The following is a 25,852-nucleotide window of genomic DNA, read 5'->3' on the forward strand; positions in this document are numbered from 1 at the left end:
TGTTCTCAGGAAGGGAATGGTCCCATTTATGGAAATAGTAACAGTGACAGGTAAGCAGGAGGTTTGGAAGCTAACATTAACACAATTTGACTTCTCTGTTTATTTAAGAACCATTCACTTGATTGTTGAAAGCTGCATCTACACAGGTCAGAAATCGCACTCAGGTTATGACTAGTGGTGCTGAAACATCAGCTCCATGCAGAATTCACAGCCACTCAATGCAGCTAAAATTGATTCTATGCAAGAGAGTAAAATGACTTCATTTGCATAAAAATGGGTGATGCTACTAAATTAATTGGGTCAACTCATTCTGAGGTCTCATAATGGATGACTGCAGTTTTCCTTTAACTGTATTTTCATGTGTCAGCAGCACACAGTAGCATTGATTATTAATAAGATCTATTTTGAAGAAAACAGATTTCAAAATGCATAATTCAGCACACACTGTAGATCAATTGTTCTTCATCTTAATTTTTTTATGCACACAGTTATAGTTTATTACAGCTAAACAATGCAGAGCCCTGGGTCTCTTAGATGTAAGCTATGGTCATTTCAACCAGAACAAAAGCATATGCTTATAAATATTAGCTTAAGATGTCAGGAGGTTTACAGACTTCCCCTAAAATCCTACAAAAATTCTAGGTCAGGACATCAGTACTAATATGTTTACTAATCTAAAACAAGAGGGCATATCTCAGGAAATATTTCCCAGGCCTTAGATAGTGTCCTTAGGTGAATAATTTTTAAAAAGGAGCCATGCCTTTGAGAGTGTGTTATTCAAAAGACAAAATTGTTGAGGGAATCAACAATACTGGTGCTTTGTCTCCTGAAGACCTTAAAAAGGAGATGTAAGAACTTGTTTTCACCGACCTTTTCCTAATAGTATCCACTAACCTCAAGTCCAGATTTCATGCGATTACCTACCTGACACAAAAGAGTTTGGTTTTCCTCCCATCCCCATGCTCTGTTGTAAACCTGTGCCCAACTAAAAAGATAAGATGCTGGACTTTGGCTAATGGTGACAAAACACTCAAACAACTCATGAAACCAATGATTCTGTTGGTGGAGTAGGAGTTGGACTTTCAAATCAATTGTTTGTCTTTACTTGGGTATCTTCCATTCATTTCACTTAGTAACTGACAAAAAAAAAAAAATCCAAGTTCAGTTAGTAGACTGCAGGACATGAAAGGCTACTCTCAGGCTTCCCTGGTGGCACAGTGGTTAAGAATCCTCCTGCCAATGCAGGGGACACGGCTTCGAGCCCTGGTCCGGGAAGATCCCACATGCCACGGAGCAACTAAGCCTGTGCACCACAACTACTGAGCCTGCGCTCTAGAGCCCGCAAGCCACAACTACTGAGCCTGTGTGCCACAACTACTGAAGCCCGGGCACCTAGAGCCCATGCTCCACAACAAGAGAGGCCACCACAGTGAGAAGCCCGTGCTCCGCAACCAAGAGTAGCCCCTGCTCACCACAACTAGAGAAAGCCTGTGTGCAGCAACAAAGACCCAACGCAGCCAAAAATAAAATATAAATAAATAAATAAATTTATTAAAAAAAAAAAAAAAAAGAAAGAAAGGCTACTCTCTATTGGGAAGCAAAAAGGACACTCACCCCCAGCGGATGTGCTGCCTTCTGCAGTTTGTTGTAAGGACTGTATTTAGGTTTCGGGGGCTTCCCAGCAGCTCTGTCTTTGTGCCTTCTACTGCTAATATGCTATTAAAAGCAATTAAAAATGACAGCTTTAAAAAAATTATCCCCCAAACCCCTCATAAATATTGTTTTAACCTGGGGCAGGATATTAATTATTTCATGCAAGTTGAAGAAAGACAAAAATAAAAGAGCGTGCACTTTTGTCCTCGGATACTGATGCTTTGAGGAGAGATACCTTTGTGCTAGCCATTTTAGTCTATTTTAAACAAATAGCAGGGTCTTCTTTTTCCCAGCCTTTTTCCTTATTACTGCACAGATCTCGTTTTATGGACATTTACAAAGGAAAGAAATGTCTGAAGGAATTTTATGTGCAAATAAACAAAGATGGCCAGGCGGGCATGAATTTATTTCCATACTAATATTTATCTTCACATTTGTACAGCCAAATGTCAACCCCTTAAATTCTAAAGATAAATAACTGAGGTGTGTAAAAATCAGTGCAAGAATGTACGTATGCATATAAAACACAACACAATATGAGGGCTGGGACTTCAACTAGAAACGTAGAACTGATCTCTTTGGAAGGCTATTCAGAGTAAAAGTGAATGCAACAGGATTAGTCATCTTGTTAGCAGGTGGCTGCAGGATTTAGAAATACAGTACACCACCATGTAATAAAGTACATAAAATAAAAGAAGAGCACAGCACAAAATTAGTGGTAGCATGTAAATATCTAAACAAGTAAAAATGCAACATTGAAATTTGACCTTTAAAGAAAATCAACACTTTTGAGTGGGAAACCTGGTAAAGAAAAGATCTACTACCCCCTTTCCTCCCACTCTTCATATATAAAAATAGCACAGACTCACTTCAGGCAATTTCAGAAAGATCTTAGAAGCCATTACATTTTACTATTCCTTTAAGCAACCAAAATATGCATAAATAAATAAGGAGAGTGAATAAGAAGCTAAGTGGATGGATGGATGGATGGACGGATGGGAGAGAAAAACAGAAAAGAAAGGGAACAGAGGAAACACACATTCTGCTCGTGCGTGACCCCCATCTGCTTTCACTTCTAGAATGGGTACCGCCTACCTGTTTAAGTTGTGTTTCCGAGTTGACGTGCACATCACAGATTTCACAGTGAAACGTTTTGTTCTGCAGGCCTGTATTCCCCTTATTCACTGGTCCTTTGCCTTTCACACCTACCCTAGGGAAGGCTTTGATAGTCCCACTTCCATTCCGAGCTTCTAGCATCGTTTTGTGCTTAGTACCTGCCAGGAATATTTAGAAAAAAAGAAAGAAAAAAGAGGGGGAAAAATCTTAGCTAGTAATCTCCTCCAAGAAACGATACAATAACACAACATGATGTGATGCCGAGTTTGAATGCAGTTCTTCCAGAGATTATACTTGAAATATGCTTATGACATAGAAAACTGTAACAATGTGCTCTGATCACCTTATATAACATTACTTAATCACTCATCTTTTTATAATGTCCTGTTTTACAAATAAGCACCATCAGTACAGGAACTAGACTCAAAAGTCCTGAGATGAAATTAAATGGGTGTGACTTCTTTTCATTTCCTCTTGATGCTAATAAGACATAAATGATAGCTGATGAGGAAGAGTGATTTAGTTGCTACAGGTATAGTTGGAGGTGAGGTGTAACAAGTGTAATCAGTTTAAACATGGTGTGTTTACAGAAGTGCCACTAATTAAATGCCCACTTTCTAAATAGAATACAAACAAGCTTTCCTGGTTATGGGGTTTAGGATCAAAGAGGAAGAGTAATTGTATAGAGATCTTAATGACTCTGGGAAAAAAAGCCCTATTAGAATAGCAAAGTTCACACTGATTGGCTATGAAATTTCAAATATAAACAAATGAGTAAAAAAAGGGGGGATTCACCAGCTAAGCAGATACACTGTAAAGAAACCCTTCTTTTTATTAAACCAGTCACATCTTTTGGCTGTCCCACATAACTAATGTAATTCTACTTATCAAGATTTGTTTTTTTTTTAAACACTAAAATTCAGGATGGCAGTTTGCTCTCAAAAACTTTGCTCACAACTTCCTTCTCCTTGGAGTTGATAAGTATGCTTCACTTTTCTCATTTAGCCATATGTTTTTGCTATGAAATTTTCTCTTGTAATCATTGATGTCCTTTCTGCCATTCTGGTTTTCTAAATCCTGATTTAGGGGTTTCACCTTCCTAATTGTATTTCTTAGATTGTTATCAGTTCTGGAAGCATAGAAAAAAAGAGAAATTCTTAACTTCTGGTTCTTGGGCCAGCCTCTCAGAATCATTCCATATCAATGAAGAAAAGATGCTCTCCAGCTCCGTGTCAATCACCCATGTGTTCAATAAGAGGCAATGCACATACGGAACAGGTTTAGAGCCATACGTTTCTCTCTTGTAAAATGATACCTTTACTGAGTCCAATATTAAAAAATGCATATTTTTACCACTTAGGTTCCCCACTTTGAATCTCATTTTCTTATGCACAGCAATGAAAATGTTCACATCTCAACATATTAAGGAGAGAGAAAAAAGTCAACGTTTTGTGAGAAGACGGGAGAGGCTGAAATACGGAGTCAGAGAACCATGCGGTAGTGGTGGTGGTAGCAGTGAGACTGCCCCGGGGTTCACTTTCACCCATGTCCCCTGCAATATAGTGACCTAATGCTTTCTGCTTTGTATGAAGATACCATAAATGAGAGTAGGGCAAGCAATGTTCTGGTGAGCAGTACATACCTACATACATAATGAATGAATGAGTATATATATGCATATATATATACACACACACATACACACATTGTTTTGTCCTACCTTCATTTATACCATCTTCCTACAAATTCGAAGATTTTGTGCCACTATGTGAGTAGAGGGTTATCCAACCTTCTCTATCCAAACAGGTGATTTTATCAAAATATTTTTTTCCCATGCAACCTCTATAGTCAAACTGAGAAGCTTTCCTGGGGTCGCTGTGGCTTAGGAATGTCTAAGTAGCAGTCAGTAGGAGACAAATTCTCATCCTGACTTTCTTGAAGGCCCCTTGACTCACTCTGGTTAATATCTTATGCGATTTGAGCTGGCGTTTGATAGTGGCAACCAGAATGGATCAGAAAACTGTTTCTACCTATTCACTGATATGGAAGTACTTCATCTTGCCTGGGAGGACAAAAAAAAGTCAGGCGTGGGTGGCTTGCCTCAGGATTGAGTGTCAGATGGGTTAGGAGGAGGAGAAGAAATTCAAAAAAGTTGCACCCAATAGTAAGTTGCTCCCAATAGCAACAGTAAGTAAAAATCCAGAAAACAGACATTCTCCATATTATCTCTGGCAAGCTAAGACCCACCTATGTCCTGTCCCTAGGGGATGGAAAGAAACAGAAGATATGTGAGCATTGGAGAAATATCCAACCTCTCAGAAAAATCACTGTGTCATTAGCATTATTATTTCAGTGTAGTCTCTCCACAGAAGCTAGTAAAGATAGGAAAGTTAAATATACACACTCATGCATGTCTTACACATACGTGCACACACACACACACACCAAACACATGTGGTTAAAATTGTGCTGAGATTGGGTGAAAAACTTCAGTTAATAGCTTTGACTCCGGGGTTACTATTCATCATCATGTAGAGTGGAACGTTTGTGCAATGTAACCTCCTGCATCTAGTAGCAGCTTGTCAGTCATAATTAAATAGCTATTAGATCGTTTTATAAGAACTTAAAGCTTGAACAGCCTGTAAAGGTAGCGGTTTTTCCTTCAAGTACAGCTACAATTAAGGAAAGATGTACTACTCTTAATTTTCAAGCATTTATATTTTTGAGAGATCAAATGTGCATGAATAATCTAAAAATAGTGACTATTAAGAGAACTGATACTTATTTTACTTTTTAAACATTGCACATATCGTGATAAATTATTTACCTGCTCATAGCCACCCATGAGTTTAGGTGCTATTATGATGCCCGTTTAAGAGATAACAAACTGAGACTCAGAAAGGTTAAGTTATTTGCCCAGCTCACAAAGCAAACACTACTTGAAGTTACTGACAGGTAGAAAGTGGATTTCTAACTAAGTCCTTAGAGCTACGGGGATTTAGCTAGAAATCTACTAAGGATGTCTGAGCTAGCTGAATTCCAGTTACACAGGAATCTCTCATAGTGCCTTTAATTTTTCTATTTTGTTATTGCAGTCTTTTCTAAACTCAGATTTTAATTTGAGTCTTTCAAATACCCTTTTCCCTTGTTTTCTTGTAATGCTCCTTTCTGCTCAGCAGAGGACCTGGAACCAGGATGCTACAATGAATGACAGTGGCTTTGTGATGGCAGGTTTGAATACCTCAGGTTCCAACAATGTGTAAATATCTCGCAAGGCTCGTGCCTTCCCCTGTGATTGCACAGTAGGGCCATTGCAAAGCTGCTTCTGTACTTTAAATGGACTATTTTCTTCCCATCACTTTTAAAAGGCCAACACTGATAATGACCTTCATTTGAAGCTTCCATGATTCCTGAAATGTGAAACCGTTCTCCAACCACAGTTTAAATGCAGCAAGTCATCATGCTCCTAGAAATATTAACTTTGTTTGCTTTTTTTATTTGTTTGCTTTTGATTGCCTTGGGTCAAGATATTGTATCTGCAAAAATCAAAATAATATGTGGTGCAGAGTGAATAGAGGTTAGCCTTCCCTTTAATTCCTCATCATCTTTACAACTTCCTTTTTTAGATGGCTCTTAAGTTAGGTACTGGCATAAAGGAAAGGTAGGTGAGCAAGAAAACTGGCAAATGACTTTTTCAAATTAAATCAATCATTCTTTAGGTCATCAGGAAAATTGAGGAAATTTCTTTAAAATGGAAAAAAACCCCAGAATTCCATCAAGGAGAAGCATATCAAAATATTAATGGTGGTCATCATGTACCAGTCTTTTATTTTCTATTTGTATATGTGTATTTTAAAAAGTTTGGATAACTTAGTTAAAGTAATTTTGTATAGAACTTTCCTTGGAATTATATATACTTTTAAAAATGCACATGATTTTTAATGACAGCATAGGCTTACAATACATGAACGTTATATATTTAACCACTTATCTAATATTAGACATTTGGATTATTTTCTTTGTTTTCCCTATATAATTATTTTGTAATGAACATCCTACTTGTTAATCTTTTAAAAATCTATGCTAAGGTTATTTCCTTAGGATAGATTTTCAAAAGGAGTATTATAGGTACAAAATATGGCTATTTTTAAGCCTCAATTCAAGCTGTCAAACTAACTGTCTAAACAGTACAAAGGAAGTTTCAGAGGGATTCATTTTATAGGGAAATGTATCCTGGTAGAGTCTGCAAAATTCACCTGTCTATAAAATAAATTTCAATACCTTAAAGTTCAATTCTCCAGAATGCCCATGAGATGAGATTTAATAGTGTTAGACTAGACCCTTAGCAAACCCACGTGACTGCCAATGATAATTTAGTTGCCTTCTCTTTGACAAGTTCAGATGATTCCAGCTTATAGATACATGGGCAGGGAAGTGGTCAGACTCCATACAAACACCAAAATGCAAAGGTGTTTTTTGATGTGTTTATTTATAACATTCAGTAAAATGGCATTATAGTCCAACTCTGTGTGTCCTAAGGAAAGAAAGTTGTTTTGAATCTCTACACCTGAAGGGTATAATTGGCATCAAAAGCCTCCATGTTCTCTTTTTTTTTAATCCTCTAAGTGTCAAATTAACCTTTTATTACCCTGACCTCTTATATACTAGGTATTTTCCATGTCAATCTTAATTTTATTTTGTCTTTGAAATGAAATCTTTGGTTTATTTTATCAGCATATCAACAAACAGTAAGTACCCAGAATGGCATCCATGGTATCAGGTGACCAAGGAATGCCCCAAATGAGTAAAAAATTGTGTTATTTCTGTTAGCTCCCTGGTTGAAAGTAATCTGTTGATTCATCAGTAATGCATCACAAGTCCAAATTGCAGAGGTGAAAGTAGAGACAAGGGAAACAGAGGAGAGGAGAACTTTGCTTTTAGCATCAGAAAGGTCCTCTGAGGAAGAGCTATGAAGTGGGAACAGAAGGGGAGGCAAGCCACACAGCACCAGTGGGGATGGACTCGGTGTCCAAAGACAGCTCAGGAAAGAGCTCTGCAGACCCTGGGAACCAGTAAGCGGACCACTGGCTGGGCTTGATGGGGAGATAAACATGTGGAATTGATATGGCAGTAACCCTTGACATACCAGCACATGAGGAGAATTTTCAGGCATCCAGAAAGACTCTCTTATCTATAACAATGGACTACAAGGAAGATGGAGGATATCCTGTGCTGCTTTAGACATGCATTTAACAATCCTTATTTGCACCCATCTCTGCTACTTAGAAACAAGGCCCTTAAAAGCATAGAAAAATGCTCCATTGCTTTCATGTCCATTACCCAAGAGAACCCGGCAAAAAGGTTTTCACATAATAAACACTCAATAAATGGACAAATTAGACACTCCCATAGTATAACAGATATGATGTTGTCTTAGTTATTTATAAAAGCAGTGTTTTTGCTTACTTTTTGTGTAACTAGTTCAGTTTTCACTTTTTTAAATGAAAGTAACACTTTGTTAGAAAATTCAAAGAGCACAGAAAAGCATAAGGTGAAAAGCAAAAGCCCTCCCACTTTTCACCTTCAAGCCGCATGCCCTCAGCAGGGAAACGGTTTCATGTGCAAACTCCCTGAAATGTTCTAAACATCAGTGACATTATATTAGGCTCGAGTAGAAAAAATAATGTAGGTTGAACATTCTACTTGGTTTGCGCACGAAACCACTCTTAACAAGCACAGCACGTAAAAGTACACAGCAAGAAAACACATCTCAACACAACTCTGAAATCACTTATTCTGGTTGTTCATCGGTGAGATGTCACCAAACACGAAATAACTAAACCCTGAATGCTCACAGCTACATAAAATTTTTCTTTTAGGTAATATATCCCAAATCACCCATATAGCAAACCCCAAAGTACATTATTTAAGAATTGTAAGAATGCAGGCGACTCTTCCTGTGGCAGTGCGGGCTTGAGGAGGTGGCTCACGGGGGTGAGGCGTTTAGGGTGAGGTGACACCGACCTTGGAGCCAGATTGGCTGGGTTTGCATCACAGCCCCAACATTTAAGGGCTCTATGGCTTTGGGCAAGTCAAGTAGCAGGAATCTCATCAGCACAGAGAGAAAGCTTCACTGAAAACTCATTGCAGAGTGGCAGGGGAAGCTGGATTCCATGACAGCAACAGCAGGGTTCATGGCAAGAATCACGGCTTGCAGCCCGCCCCGGGCGGTCTCGTCTTCCTGCAGCTTGTAGACCCTCAGGCTTAGGAGCAGTTTCAAGCACACAGCCTTGAGAGAGTAAGATGTTCCTGAGACCATCTGTACGAAATCTGTGACTGAACCCAGTGAAGACCTCTATATAAACGTTTAAGGTTCTGGCAGCACACACGGAGATCTACTCCTTTAGCCACCAGCTGCTGGAGAGAGCCTCGTAGACAAAGTGCTTCCAAGTCAGCCTGTTGTAGCTGGACAGTTATTGTAGACCCTTATAATCTGACTTCATAATGGAGACAGCCACATTCACTGCCGTGCGGCTGACAGCATCTTGGTGCTCCAGCCAGGGGTCAGGCCTGAGCCTCTGAGGTGAGAGAGCCAAGTGCAGGACACTGGACCACCAGAGACCTCCTGGCCCCAAGTAATATCAGTCGGCGAGAGTGAGAAATCTCCCAGAGATTTCTGTCTCAATGCTAAGACCCAGCTCCACCCAATGACCAGCAAGCTCCAGTGCTGGACATCCCATGCCAAACAATTAACAAGACAGGAACACAACCCCAACCATTAGCAGAGAGGCTGCCAAAGATCAAAATAAGTTCACAGACAACCCAAAACACATTACCAGATGCGGTCCTGCCCACCAGGAAGACAAGATTCAGCTTCACCCACCAGAAAATAGGCACCAGTCCCCTCTACCAGGAAGCCTACACAACCCACTGAACCAACTTTACCCACTGGGGGCAGATCCCAAAAACAACGGGAATTACGAACACGCAGCCTGCAAAAAGGAGACCCCAAACACAGTAAGTGAGGCAAAATGAGAAGAAAGAGAAATATGCAGCAGATGAAGGAGCAAGGTAAAAACCCACCAGACCAAACAAATGAAGAGGAAATAGGCAGTCTACCTGAAAAAGAATTCAGAGTAATAATAGTAAAGATGATCCAAAACCTTGGAAATAGAATGGAGAAAATACAAGACACATTTAACAAGGACCTAGAAGAGCTAAAGAGCAAACAAACAATGATGAACAACACAATAAATGAAATTAAAAATTCTCTAGAAGGAATCAAGAGCAGAATAACCGAGGCAGAAGAACGGAAAAGTGATCTGGAAGACAAAACAGTGGAAATAACTACCACAGAGCAGAATAAAGAAAAAAAAATGAAAAGAATTGAGAACGGTCACAGAGACCTCTGGGACAACATTAAATGCACCAACATTCAAATTATAGGGGTCTCAGAAGAAGAAGATAAAAAGAAAGTGACTGAGAAAATAATTCAAGAGATTATAGTTGAAAACTTCCCTAATATGGGAAAAGAAATAGTCAATCAAGTCCAGGAAGTCCAGAGAGTCCCACAAAGGATAAATCCAAGGAGAAACATGCCAAGACACATATTAATCAAACTATCAAAAATTAAATACAAAGAAAAAATATTAAAAGCAGCAAGGGAAAAGCAACAAATAACATACAAGGGAATCCCCATAAGGTGAACAGCTGATCTTTCAGCAGAAACTCTGCAAGCCAGAAGGGACTGGCAGGACATATTTAAAGTGATGAAAGGGAAAAACCTACAACCAAGATTACTCTACCCAGCAAGGATCTCATGCAGATTTGATGGAGAAATTAAAACCTTTACAGAAAAGCAAAAGTTAAGAGAATTCAGCACCACCAAACCAGCTTTACAACAAATGCTAAAGGAGCTTCTCTAGACAGGAAACACAAGACAAGGAAAAGACCTATAATAATAAACCCAAAACAATTAACAAAATGGTAATAGGAACATACATGTCAATAATTACCTTAAATGTAAATGGATTAAACGCTCCAACCAAAAGACATAGACTGGCTGAATGGATACCAAAAAAAGACCCGTATATATGCTGTCTACAAGAGACCCACCTCAGACCTAGGGACACATACAGACTGAAAGTGAGGGGATGGAAAAAGATATTCCATGCAAATGGAAATCAAAAGAAAGATGGAGTAGCAATTCTCATACCACACAAAATAGACTTTAAGTAAAAACTATTATGAGAGACAAAGAAGGACACTACATAAAGATCAAAGGATCAATCCAAGAAGATATAACAATTGAAATATTTATGCAGCCATCATAGGAGCACTTTAATACATAAGGCAAATGCTAACAGCCATAAAAGGGGAAATCAACAGTAACACAATCATAGTGGGGAATTTAACACCTCACTTTCACCAATGGACAGATCAACCATAATGAAAATAAATAAGGAAACACAAGCTTTAAATGATACATTAAACAAGATGGACTTAATTGATATTTATAGGACATTCCATCCAAAAACAACAGAATACACTTTCTTCTCAAGTGCTCATGGAACATCCTCCAGGATAGATCATATCTTGGGTCACAAATCAAGCCTTGGTAAATTTAAGAAAATTGAAATCATATCAAGTATCTTTTCCGACAACAAGGCTATAAGACTAGATATCAATTACAGGAAAAAAACTGTAAAAATTACAGGCACATGAAGGCTAAACAATATGCTACTAAATAAACAAGAGATCACTGAAGAAATCAAAGAAGAAATAAAAAAATACCTAGAAACAAATGACAATGAAAACACGATGACACAAAACCTATGGGATGCAGCAAAAGCAGTTCTATGGGGGAAGTATATAGGAATAAAACCCTACCTCAAGAAACAAGAATAATCTCAAATAAATAAACTATCCTTACACTTAAAGCAATTAGAGAAAGAAGAACAAAAAACCCCCAAAGTTAGCAGAAGGAAAGAAATCATAAATATCAGATCAGAAATAAATGAAAAAGAAATGAAGGAAACTATAGCAAAGATAAATAAAACTAAAACCTGGTTCTTTGAGAAGATAAACAAAATTGATAAACCATTAGCCAGACTCATCAAAAAAAAAGGGAGAAGACTCAAATCAATAGAATTAGAAATGAAAAAAGGAGAAGTAACAACAGACACTGCAGAAATACAAAGGATCATAAGACATTACTACAAGCAACTATATGCCAATAAATTGGACAACCTGGAAGAAATGGAGAAATTCTTAGAAATGCACAACCTTCTGAGACTGAACCAGGAAGAAACAGAAAATATGAACACACCAATCACAAGCACTGAAATTGAAACTGTGATTTAAAATCTTCCAACAAACAAAAGCCCAGGACCAGATGGCTTCACAGGCGAATTCTATCAAACATTTATAGAAGAGCTAACACCTATCCTTCTCAAACTCTTCCAAAATATAGCAGAGGGAGGAACACTCCCAAACTCATTCTATGAGGCCACCATCACCCTGATACCAAAACCAAACAAAGATATTACAAAGAAAGAAAACTACAGGCCAATATCACTGATGAATATAGATGCAAACATCCTCAACAAAATACTAGCAAACAGAATCCAACAACACTTTGAAAGGATCATACAGCATGATCAAGTGGGATTTATCCCAGGAATGCAAGGATTTTTCAAAATATCCAAATCAGTCAATGTGATACACCATATTAACAAATTGAAGGATAAAAACCGTATGATAATCTCAATAGACGCAGAAAAAGCTTTTGACAAAATTCAACACCCATTTATGATAAGAACTCTCCAGAAAGTAGGCATAGAGGGAACTTACCTCAACATAATAAAGGCCCTATATGACAAACCCACAGCCAACATCGTTCCACTAAGATCAGGAACAATACAAGGTTGCCCACTCTCACCGTTATTATTCAACATAGTTTTGGAAGTTTTAGCCATGGCAATCAGAGAAGAAAAAGAAATAAAAGGAGTCAAAATCAGAAAAGAAGAAGTAAAACTGTCACTGTTTGCAGATGACATGATACTATATACATGCAGAATCCTAAAGATGCTACCAGAAAAGTACTAGAGCTAATCAATGATTTTGGTAAAGTAGCAGGATACAAAATTAATGCACAGAAATCTCATGTATTCCTATACACTAATGATGAAAAATCTGAAAGAGAAATTAAGGAAACACTCCCATTTATCACTGCAACAAAAAGAATAAAATACCTAGGAATAAACCTTCGTAAGGAGACAAAAGACCTGTATGCACAAAACTCTAAGACACTGATGAAAGAAATTAAAGAGGATACCAACAGATAGAGAGATATACCATGTTCTTGGATTGGAAGAAGCAACATTGTGAAAATGACTATACTACTCAAATCAATCTACAGATTCAATGCAATCCCTATCAAACTAGCAATGGCATTTTACACAGAACTAGAAAAAAAATTTCACAATTTGTATGGAAACACAAAAGATCCCAAATAGCCAGTGCAATATTGAGAAACAGAAAAAGAGATGGAAGAATCAGGCTCCCTGACTTCACACTATACTACAAAGCTATAGTAATCAAGACAGTATGGTACTGGCACAAAAATAGAAATATAGATGAATGGAACAGGATAGAAAGCCCAGAAATAAACCCACACACATTTGGTCACCTTATCTTTGACAAAGGAGGCAAGAATATACAATGGAGAAAAAACAGCCTCTTCAAAAAGTGGTGCTGGGAAAACTGGACAGCTACATGTAAAAGAATGAAATTAGAACACTTCCTAATACTGTATACAAAAATAAACTCAAAATGGATTAAAGACCTAAATGTAAGGCCAGACACTATCAAACTCTTAGAGGAAAACATAGGCAGAACACTCTATGACATAAATCACAGCAAGATCCTTTTTGACCCACCTCCTAGAGAAATGGAAATAAAAACAAAAATATACAAATGGGACCTAATAAAACTTAAAAGCTTTTGCACAGCAAAGGAAACCATAAACAAGATGAAAACACAACCCTCACAATGGGAGAAAATATTTCCAAATGAAGCAACTGACAAAGGATTAATCTCCAAAATATACAAGCAGCTCATGCAGCTCAATAACATAAAAACAAACAACCCAATCCAAAAATGGGCAGAAGACCTAAATAGACATTTCTTCAAAGAAGATATACAGATTGCCAAGAAACACATGAAAGGATGCTCAACATCACTAATTATTAGAGAAATGCAAACCTCACACCATTCAGAATGGCCATCATCAAAAAATCTACAAACAAATGCTGGAGAGGGTGTGGAGAAAAGGGAACCCTCTTGCACTGTTGGTGGGAATGTAAATTGATACAGCCACTATGGAGAACAGTATGGAGATTCTGTAAAAAACTAAAAATAGAACTACCATATAACCCAGCAATCCCACTACTGGGCATATACCCTGAGAAAACCATAGGTCAAAAAGAGTCATGTACCACAATGTTCATTGCAGCTCTATTTACAATAGACAGGGCATGGAAGCAACCTAAGTGTCCATCGACAGATGAATGGATAAAGAAGATGTGGCACATATATACAGTGGAATATTACTCAGCCATAAAAAGAAACGAAATTGAGTTATTTGTAGTGAGGTGGATGGACCTAGAGTCTGTCATAGAGAGTGAAGTAAGTCAGAAAGAGAAAAACAAATACCGTATGCTAACACATATATATGGAATCTAAAACATAAAAGAAAAGAAATGGTTCTGAAGAACCTAGGGGCAGGACAGGAATAAAGACGCAGATGTAGAGAATGGACTTGAGGACAAGGGGAGGGGGAAGGGTAAGCTGGGACGAAGTGAGAGAGTGGCATGGACATATATACATTACCAAATGTCAAATAGGTAGCTAGTGGGAAGCAGCTGCATAGCACAGGGAGATCAGCTCAGTACTTTGTGACCACCTAGAGGGGTGGGATAGGGAGGGTGAGAGGGAGACGCAAGAGGGAGGGGATATGGGGATATATGTATACACATAGCTGATTCACTTTGTTATACAGCAGCAACTAACAACAATGTAAAGCAATTAAACTCCAAGAAAGATGTTAAAAAAAAAAAAGAATTGTAAGAATCTAAAAAAGAGTAGATATATGTTTAACTGATTCACTTGGCTGTACACCTGAAACTAACACAACATTGGAAATCAACTATATTGCAATAAAAATTTAAGAAAAAAAAGGAAAAGGAATTGTAGCTCCAGTCTACTGTCTGATAGAAACTTCTTTGCTGAATGAAATGTTCTTGATTTGTACCTACCAATATGGCGGCCTTTAGTCAGAGACGCTCTTGAGCACTTGATATGAGGTTACTGCAGCTGAAACTGAACAGGTAATTAATTTAAATTTAAATAGCCACCTAAGGCTAGTCGTTATCATATTAGACAGTACAGCTCTCCTGCTCAAGTATGCCCTGCATGAACATGCGTAACATGGAGGCCTATGGGGCTGAATTGGTTTTTTAAACATTTGTAGAAAGTTTGAAGAAGGCACAACAGCAGACTTGTGATAGAAGAGTCTGTATCTGTAATTCCCATCCAGTTGAAGTCTTACCATTACCCTAGAAGATGCTGAAGAGGAGTGGCAGATAATCTTTGGGCCTTAATAATAATAAGGCCATAAACATGGACCAACCTGGTTGACTGGCTTAAATGAGTTTTGTACTTGAAACATGAAAGGACAGATCTCTGGATGAAACAAGTCTTTACACATTCTCTTCCTGAATACAGAGGCACAAACTAGACCAGGGCTTCCTAAAAGGCAACTCCTGTGCTTTGCTCAGATTTATACTCTCAGTGAGCAACACATGGTAGACAATCAGTGAAGATTAGCGAAGTATTAGATATTTATAAAGCTCAACAAACACAACAAACTCTCTGGAAAGAGATTTATAAGCTCAGGCTCTGAAATGGTATAAGTCAGAATTTACCTCTATCAGCTGAGTAGTTTCAATTTACTTGTGCCTCAATGTCTGTAGCTATAGAAAAAAAAAAATATATCTCCTCTACTGAAGTATTGTATTAGATGCATTTTTTTATCTTAAGCATTATTTCTGGCATGCCCACGTGCTCAAGAAATTTTAGTCAATCTTCTTCTTAACATTGATTTTGTGTTTAGGCAAAAATTTAGAAATTCCATCCTTTGATAACATGTCATTTCTATATATTAAAACTTAGTGAGCTTAAAAATAAGCTCTGTGTAGGGACAGAAGAGCTGGAATGAGCTTAGTGAAAATGATCAAATGTTACCACTTTAAGTCATTACCAGAAAAATCTGCCCAAATTAGTAATGAGGGCTAATTATAAAACATTCCAAAGTTTTTTTCAATTATATAGAGAAAATCATCAAAAATAGCTAAGCAAAGCATTACCTAGTAGGATGTTTGGGGGGAATTTCTTTAAAGAAAAAGACAAAACATATTTTTTTTTTTTAACATCTTTATTGAAGTATAATTGCCTTACAATGGTGTGTTAGCTTCTGTTTATAACAAAGTGAATCAGTTATACATATACAATATGTTCCCATTTCTCTTCCCTCTTGCATCTCCCTCCCTCCCACCCTCCCCATCCCACCCCTCTAGGTGGTCACAAAGCACCGAGCTGATCTCCCTGTGCTATGCGGCTGCTTCCCACTAGTTATCTATTTTACATTTGGTAGTGTATATATGTCCATGGCACTCTCTTACCCTGTCACATCTCACCCCACCCCCTCCCCATATCCTCAAGTCCGTTCTCTAGTAGGTCTGTGTCTTTATTCCCGTCTTGCCACTAGGTTCTTCATGGCCTTTTGTTTTTTTTTTTTCCTTAGATTCCGTATATATGTATTAGCATACTGTATTTGTTTTTCTCTTTCTGACTTACTTCACTCTGTATGACAGACTCTAACTCCATCCACCTCATTACAAATACCTCCATTTCATTTCTTTTTATGGCTGAGTAATATTCCATTGTATATATGAGCCACATCTTCTTTATCCATTCATCTGTCGATGGACATTTAGGTTGCTTCCATGTCCTGGCTATTGTAAATAGAGCTGCAATGAACATTTTGGTACATGACTCTTTTTGACCTATGGTTTTCTCAGGGTATATGCCCAGTAGTGGGATTGCTGGGTCGTATGGTAGTTCTATTTGTAGTTTTTTAAGGAACCTCCATACTGTTCTCCATAGTGGCTGTATCAATTTACATTCCCACCAACAGTGCAAGAGTGTTCCCTTTCCTCCACACCCTCTCCAGCATTTATTGTTTCTAGATTTTTTGATGATGGCCATTCTGACCGGTGTGAGATGATATCTCATTGTAGTTTTGATTTGCATTTCTCTAATGATTAATGATGTTGAGCATTCTTTCATGTGTCTGTAGGCCATCTGTATATCTTCTTTGGAGAAATGTCTATTTAGGTCTTCTGCCCATTTTTGGATTGGGTTGTTCGTTTTTTTGTTATTGAGCTGCATGAGCTGCTTGTAAATCTTGGAGATTAATCCTTTGTCAGTTGCTTCATTTGCAAATATTTTCTCCCATTCTGATGGTTGTCTTTTGGTCTTGTTTATGGTTTCCAAAACATATCTTTTATAATACGCGTCTATAACACACAAATAAAAGGAGCCTTCCAGATCTCTTGAAAAGAGTATGTCCTCTTAGGGTGTTTCAAGCACTCTTAGACTGTTTTGTGAATCACGTGAAATAAGTCAGACAGAGAAAGACAAATATCATATGATATCACTCACATGTGGAATCTAATTTTTAAAAAATGATACAAATGTAGTTATTTACAAAACAGAAAGACTCATAGATTTTGAAAACAAACTTATGGTTACCAAAGGGGAAATGGCATGGGAAAGGAAATTAGGAGATTGGGATGGACATATACACATCACTATATATAAAATAGATAACCAATAAGGACCTACTGTATCGCACAGGGAACTCTACTCAATATTCTATAATAACCAATATGGGAAAAGAATCTGAAGAAGAATGGATATATGTATATGTATAACTGATTCACTTTTGCTGTACACCTGAAACTAACACAACATTGTAAATCAACTATACTTCAATAAATTTTTTTAAAAATGCATTTTCCAAGATTAAGAGAAAAACATGTTTTGAAGGTGGCTGGCTTCCCATGAACAGACCGTAAGTGCATAACTCTCCGCTCGGTGCTATAGCCCTGATTCCATGCCTATGATGTATTTCTAAAAGGATAAAGAAGAAAAACACTTAGAATTACAATTTAAATGCAAAGGACACATCTCCCCATGCTGCAGCCTGGTTGCTTCTGAGCAAAATTGATATTCAAACTTGGTTTCCCGAAAAACACAGCCCAATCTTAACAGTATTTTCCTAATATTTGGCTCTAAGAAGTAATTGGAGAAGTCTTTTAAAGTTATATTGACAGGGTGGGGATGCAGTGGGTGGGGTGGTGATTGTGGTCTGCCCTGTGTGTAGCTAGGAAGGGGGTCCTTAAAGAGAATTAGAGAACAATGATTAAACGGACTATCCAAAGGGGGTCCGCTTTCCACCAGTGCCATGATCTGGTAACTCTAAATAATGTCGGTGATAAGGACTCTTCCCTGAAGAATATTTCATTGGTCTATATTCTAAACAATGGAGGTGGTTACTGCTGAGATTTAGTATATACTAAATTAGCACATCACATGCTCCATGGAAATAGTTTGTAGAACTCTCCATTTTCCGGTCATCCCCAGAAACACACAAGTTCGGTTACATGCTTTAGTTTCACTAATGATTTCATAGCGGTTCGAAATCCTTTGAGCTCACAAAGGCTGCAATTCATGCCCTTGGGTTACTACCTATGTTTCATGAAAACAGCAGATTATAAATGAATAATGATAGTTCTGAGATTGTAAAGATAAGACACAGAATTTGAGTTAATTTAGTTCTGTCATTCTATGTGATCACTTGAAGGTTTTAAGGGAGAAAGAGTGGAAGCTGGGCAGTGGACCGGCTTTGGTGGGTAAGGTCCAGTTTGCCCACATTGGTAGCTGGCTGTGCTGGCCGCCTTCCCTGCCCTATCTCCTTTCCCAACTCCACTAACCTGGTCCCTTCATCTCCCTAAAAACTATTTGCCCTGACATCCTTGTCTCAGAGTCTGCTTCTCATGGAACCCAAACTAGAACCCACCACAGTAATCCTATGATGAGACTTACAAGGTCCACTCCACTCCTACTCCTGACAGGAGAGGGACGTACACAGAGCCTTGCCCTCTACAATCACCCCGCAGGTTTACCAACATCACACCCCGAGGGGAAGATCTCTGAAGCAGGAAGGGAAGTACAGGAACCAAGAACCCCAAGTAGCACCTTGGAGGGAAGGGGAGTGGCTGCAGTCCCCCGACTGGGCTGAAGGCTTGGAGGGGACACCCTTAGAAAGGGATTCAAGTAAGGGTGACAATCAAAATCATGTCTTAAACTCCCAGGTGAGAAGGTTACACTAGTTCTCAGCTCTGCCTGCAAAACACTTGCCAGGTTTTTTGTTTTGGTTTTTTTCTTTTCCCAAACACTATAGCTTCCCAGGCCCTGGATATATAATAAATCAGAATCAAATAAATATATATGCATTTATATATAAACATATGGATATATTTTACATTCACATAATATATATATATATACATAAAGCTCCAATGGCAATTCTTACACACGAACCAGAGATGACCGTAGAACTGTAATATGGAAAATGTTGACCTGATGTGATATAAACAAATAAGTCATCCCTTCTTTGCCTCCTAATCAGATGTTTCTGATCAGAATTCGGAAAGGACATCCAAGTTCTTTGTAAATTAACTCCAATCTCAAAGGCTATGGTTTGTTTATCTGTCAAAATAGATCCTCCTTCAGAATGAATGTGTTTCTCTGTCACTATGGGGGGATGATCAAGAATTCTGGAAAAGTAAATGGATTTCCAATGATGCCCATGCTTTCCCAGTGATCTCACATTCAGGAAGAACATATTCGCAGGAGTAAACAGAGGACAAATCTGAATGATACAGATTCTGACTTGGGGCCAGATGCTATTCTGTGTCTCCCAGCCCCTGAACTCATGAACTCTCCCTGACTACAACTCATGTTGCCTGCAGCAGAAGGATGTGTGCGGAAAGAATTGTCCTCCTTCTGCAATTACCCCCTTAGAGTCTTGAAGTCAGTACTTGAATATTACGCGTGCAGCACAATGATTGGTCGATGACGCCATCAACACACAGCTGCACTATTAACTCAGGGTATGATTCACAAATGATTCTTTTTCTATTGTAATTGCTGACAGAGTCCTCGCAATGAACCCAGTCTTTTAGAGAAAAACTGATCTTGGAACAAAAGGCTTGCTAAAATCTGAGGCAGGACATAAATAAATAAATAAACAAATAAAACAATAAAATCTTTATCTATTTAAATCGATATAGATATACTCTATATCTGTATCTAGTTAGATAGGTTCAGATATAGATATATAACATCTTTAAATATAGATATAGATATAAACATAGATGTATAGAAAGAGCAGGTAGATGGAATCAAAATATATCAGGAGGGAATTCCATCCCGGCTTACCAGTATTTTCTGTTATGCTATTTGAAAGTTTAGTGTTAGTTAGAGAGACCTGGGTTTGAATAATGGCTCTGTCACCTAACTGGTCATGTGTCTTCTCTGAGCCTCAGTCAAAACAAAGGAATAGTATCTTTACGTTGTCAGAAAAAATAAATAAAATATTATATGTAGACATCATGGCTGCCTCTAAGAAGTATTTTCTTAAGTTTAATTGTCCAGCTCATATAGATTTAGCCCAAAAAACATTATTTGCCATAAAAACCATAATAGGGAGGTTTTTAACCAAAAGTGAATGGAGTTATGCAACCAACTTTTGCAACTATATTATTGGTGCAACTTCAGAAAATTTCAGTTACAAGCAAATGTGTGGAAGTAACATAGCAATCTAGAAATCATATAAATGCAAAGCTGACACTTCAGAAGTATATTTTACTGTCTCTCTTAATGTTTATAAAACACAAACACACATCCATACACACAAACACATATACAGCATGGCAAGGGAGCCCTGGAAACCCTTCCTTGCCCCCCTGTAAATGACACTTTGTTTGTCATTTTTACTTTTTAATGGTTAATCAATTCCATGTAATAATTGCCAGTTTTCTGCCTCCCCCTCTGTCCCCTGCTGCAAAAGATCTAATCTATTCAGAGGAAGATAATTGCAGAGCTGTTGAGACAGAAAATAAATCGCTGCATCTCACCACTGTTGTGCGCCTCCAGCTGTGAGGTGGAGTTGACAGCAACCTTGCATAGAGAACAGTAAAGCAGCCGTTTTGCCTTTTCTTCCTCAGTCTCCGTGGAAGGACAGGAGCTATTGCCAGTGGCTGTCGTGGGGCTTTTCTCCACTTTAGAAGTGATCTCAGTTGTCATAACGCTGCTTTTGCGAATTTCCACAGTTGTCGTCGTTGATATTGCTGGTGTCCCTGTGGTACTGTCTGCAGTCAAAGTAGCACAGAAGAAAAGGCAAAAACAGTGGTATTACCTTTCCCTATTCGAAAGTGTATCACTAATATTACATTCTGCTAATATTGATAAGAACAGCTAGCAATTGCTGCTTGTCAACTATGTGTCAATCATCTCCTGAGGAAATGTACATAGATGACCACTTATAGTTTTGTCTATTGATATAACACATTCGGACAATTCTAGAAAATATATACAAATATGCTTTAATGTTTTTCCATGGGGCAAATAAACATATTCACAAATTTCTCTTGTTAACATATGGCCTTAGTAAAATAATCTTTACAGTGCATTGTGCTTTGTATATTTCTACAAGGATGGCTTAAAAAAAATAAAATGGAGAATAAATGTTTTTAAGATATTTTAATTTTTCTTTACTACTTGTCTTTCTATTTTCCTTCTACATCTCTTTCTTTAATTAAAAAATAGGTAAAATAGGTACTGTTCCTCCTGTGTATGCTTGTGCAAAATATAGAAAAAAAAAAGAACCCTGATATCATATCGCTTTGTCCAGATCAAAGGTTTAGAAAATCGTTGCCTTATTTACAAAGAGTTGTATATTGGACAGGTACAAAAATCATCCATATACAAATAAGACGAATTCTAATCTAGCATAATTTATTAAATGTATGCTCTGCACCAGGCTGTGTTCAGGGAGCTTGTGACACAAAAGTATTCAAACATCAACAGCCATTCTTTATAATTCTTTATAAGGAATTCACAGACTGGTCACACCATGTTAATGTCACAGCTTTCAAGAGCTTGATGACCAAGAAAGTGTTGATGCGCTGTAACCCTACAACCCTTCTGCCTCTGAAGTCTGATTCTGAAGCTGGAGAGGTCAACCTCCAAAGTAAGACTACCTTGTCCTAACTTCACTTGGGTGTACACAGCTCCCAACCCAAACAGGCTAGTTAACACGATGTCAGCAATGTCTGCCATACCCAACAATGAATTGCAAATGAGCCCTATGCCCTGTGCTTTCTATTTTTATATTACTTTTTGCTGCCTCCTGGCTGGCTAGTTCTTAACCTCTTATTCAAACTATTCCCAGGCTGTCTCTCCAGCCACAGCTGCTCTTGGAATTGTTTCTCATTCCATATGCTGCTGTGGTCACTATCCAATGCCACACTGTAAAGTCCATGATAAATGGAGTGGGCAGTGGCTGTAAAAGACAGTGGTCTACCTGCAATGAAGTGTTGTCCTCATAAACGCTTACTTCTTTTTAGTTTATGTTATCAAGATGCCTTGTAACTTGGATTTGCCCTTTGATCCAGAGAGAGAGGTGGGAATATGGGTGAGGTTGCTTATGGCTTCTTTCCCAAATATGGCAACAGACACACTAGTCAATCAGAAGAGAAATGGGCCCTTGCTTTTTTTTTAAAATTAATTAATTAATTTTCATTAAAAAAAATATTATTGAAATATAGTTGATTTACAATGCTTCGGGTGTACAGTAAAGCGATTCAGTTATATATATATGTGTGTATATGTATACATATAATATATACTTTTATATATGTGTGTATATATATATATTCTTTTTCAGATTCATGTTGAGGGCTATTGTATAAAACGATTCATCTGGCTCTACCCTTTGCCTGACACTTCCTATACTTTTAATCACTTATTTAGCTGTAAGACCATTAAGTAAGTCCCCTGCAGTGTCGTGGAGAATATCCTCCAACCATTTAGAAAAAAAAAAAAAGAAACATAGTGTCATGACTAGTCTCTCTCATGGCTAGAGAAAAATAAATAAAATTATCCTAACACCGAATTTTGCCACCAGAATACATTTATTTCCTTGAACACTGAGAGGTCCACTTCCTGATTAGTGTTTACTTGCCTACTAAGATACCAACATTAAAATATCAGGTAATTGCCAGAAAATATTTCTGAGACTCTAGATATGGCATAAAACACAACAACCAACTTGAGATGGTCCAGTAGGCATCATTGCGCCCAGCAAACCGGAAATTATTCCTTGAAAGCATGTGCATGAGTGTCTGTGAACAAATAGCAAATGGCCAGTTCATTTGCTAAGTGTTATATATATGTAATTTCATTTAACCATCACACATACTTTTGAAAATGAAGAAATTTCCGAAGTTAAGGAAATTTCCAAACGTCACACAAGTAGTATATGGTGAGTCAGGACACAGTGTTTCATGGAATTAAGAAATTAGGGATTTGGGGAAAAATGTATTGTGAATGATGCTCTTGGCCATAATAATGAACCTCCACAGTAAGGTCACAAAGAGTAGTGGGCTAAAACCACTCAATTGTTTTTATGATCAGTTCTATGGGAAGTGACAACCATAAAGACAGGTATAATTAAACTTATTGTGGTCACTTGCTGGAGCCAGAGTGTGATACTGTAGGTATTTATTTCATTTAAATCTAAATAAGGATATCCCTAGTAGTACCCTACTTCTAACAATTTTCCTCTGGATTGACAATGTTTATTTTATGTCTTGATCTGAAAATTTTACATTGCATAGATTATAGTAATCTTAAGCCAACTTCTCTATTTACAGTGAAATTCATAACAAAAGTAGAATAAACATAACCATGGATTTTCCAATCTCTGTGACAGCTACATCAGCGTCATTCCTAATCCCAGAGGATAATGTACATTTATACCAAGGACACCAAAGATTAGAGACACCAGACTGTCTATGTCCGGGGCTTAGTGAAGTATTAATATCGATATTTCTTAAGGCAAGTCCCTTGCACGAGACAGGCTTAGGGGAATTAGTATCAAAATGCTTAACTTCCGGCACTTCTTACTTTGTTGCATCTTTCAGACCACATAGCTGAACAAATATCTGTGAATTTTCTCAAGCTTGAGGTTAGTTTGAAAGAAATACAAACAGTTATATGTTTGACATTAAATTTAATATGTAGATCTTGAGTCCACAAAAATAAGAGTATTATTAATTTATAACAAGACATGAGTTTTTCACTTACTCCTCATTTGCCAGTAGTAAAGAGGACTTTTTTTTTTTAAAGTAAAGTAAATATATTTTAAGATTATGCCACAAAAGAATCAACTATTTTATTTAGTTGGCCCTTGGTATCTGAGGGTTCTGCATCTGCGGATTCAAACAACCAAGGATCGAATATATTTTTTTTAAAAATCCCAGAAACTTCCAAAAAACAAAACCTGAATTTATTGTGGGTAGGCAACTATTTACATAGCATTTACATTGTATTTGCAACTAGTTACATAATGTTTACATTGTATTAAGTATTGTAAGTAATTCAGAGATGATTTAAAGTAAACGGGAGGATGTGTGTAGGTTATATGCAAATACTACGTCATTTTATATAAGGGACTTGAGCATCCATAGATTGTGGTAACAACAAGGTTCTGGAACCAATCTCGCGCAGGTAAGGATGACTGTACTTTGCATAGAAAATTATATAGAGCAAAGATATTTTCCTTAGTATGGTGCATTAAATTACCAATTATACATAACACCTATCCAGTCATTAAAATAAAATTTTATATCATTGATCATGTTAATAGCATATACTCTTGCTAGGATGTGATGAGAATTACCTCTGTGATCTTCCTCCTAAAACTCATAACCCCTGTCTAACCATGAGAAAAGCATAAACAAACCTAAATTTAAGGACATTCTACAAAATTCCTGACCAAGAGTCCTCAAAAATATTAAGGTCATCAAAACAAGAAAAGTCTGAAAAACTGTCGCAGTACAGACAAGTCTAAGGAGACAGGATTACTAAATATAATGTGGTGTCCTGGTTGGGATCCTGGGGCAAGAAAAAAAAAAAAAAAAGAACGTAAGGAAACTAACACAACATTGTAAATCAACTAAACTCCAATATAAAATAAGAAATTAAATTCAGAAAAAGATGTGGTACATACACACAATTGTAACAGTCAGATGAAGAAAGACAAATACCATATGATTTCACTCCTAGGTGGAATCTAAAAAACCAGAACAGAGGAACAAACAAAAGAAAACAAAACCAAACTCATAGATACAGAGATTAGATAAGTTGTTACCAGAGGGGAAGGGGGGTGGAGGTGGGCAAAATGTCTAAAGGGGGTCAACTATATGGTGATGGGTGGTAACTAGACTTATGTTGGTGATCACTCTGTAGTGTATACAGATGTTGAATTGTAATGCTGTTTACCTGAAACTTACATAATTTAAACAAATAAAAAAGAAAACAAAAAAAACTTTAGGTATAAACTTATGAAATCAGAATGAAGTATGGACTCCAGGTAATAATATATCAATATTTGTTCATTAGCTTTGACAAATACACCATAGTAATGTGAGATGTTAATAATAAGGGAAACTGAGAGCATATACGGGAACCCTCTGTCGTGTTTTGTACCTTTTCTGTAGATTTAAAGGAGACTAAAATTAGAAGTTTATTTATTTTAAGAAAAATAGAATTATAACCAGTCAACAAATAGTGCATCATTTCAGTTACTTTCTAGAATCATAGTCAAAAG

General features: G+C 37.4%; 1 protein-coding gene across 4 annotated transcripts in view; it reads right to left on the minus strand.

The window, feature by feature from the left end:
• Nucleotides 1-25,852, minus strand: part of ZNF385D (zinc finger protein 385D) — a 949,347-nt gene that overhangs the window by 9,605 nt on the left and 913,890 nt on the right. For all 4 annotated transcript variants that reach the window (XM_059920403.1, XM_059920405.1, XM_059920406.1 and 1 more), the window contains 3 exons: nt 21,096-21,329; nt 2,749-2,927; nt 1,615-1,716 (listed from right to left, as the gene is read on the minus strand). In XM_059920403.1, coding sequence (XP_059776386.1) covers nt 1,615-1,716; nt 2,749-2,927; nt 21,096-21,329 — 515 coding nt within the window. The remainder of the gene's footprint in view (nt 1-1,614; nt 1,717-2,748; nt 2,928-21,095; nt 21,330-25,852) is intronic.

The sequence above is a fragment of the Balaenoptera ricei genome, chromosome 4 (genome assembly GCF_028023285.1).
Source record: "Balaenoptera ricei isolate mBalRic1 chromosome 4, mBalRic1.hap2, whole genome shotgun sequence".
Lineage (NCBI taxonomy): Eukaryota > Metazoa > Chordata > Mammalia > Artiodactyla > Balaenopteridae > Balaenoptera > Balaenoptera ricei.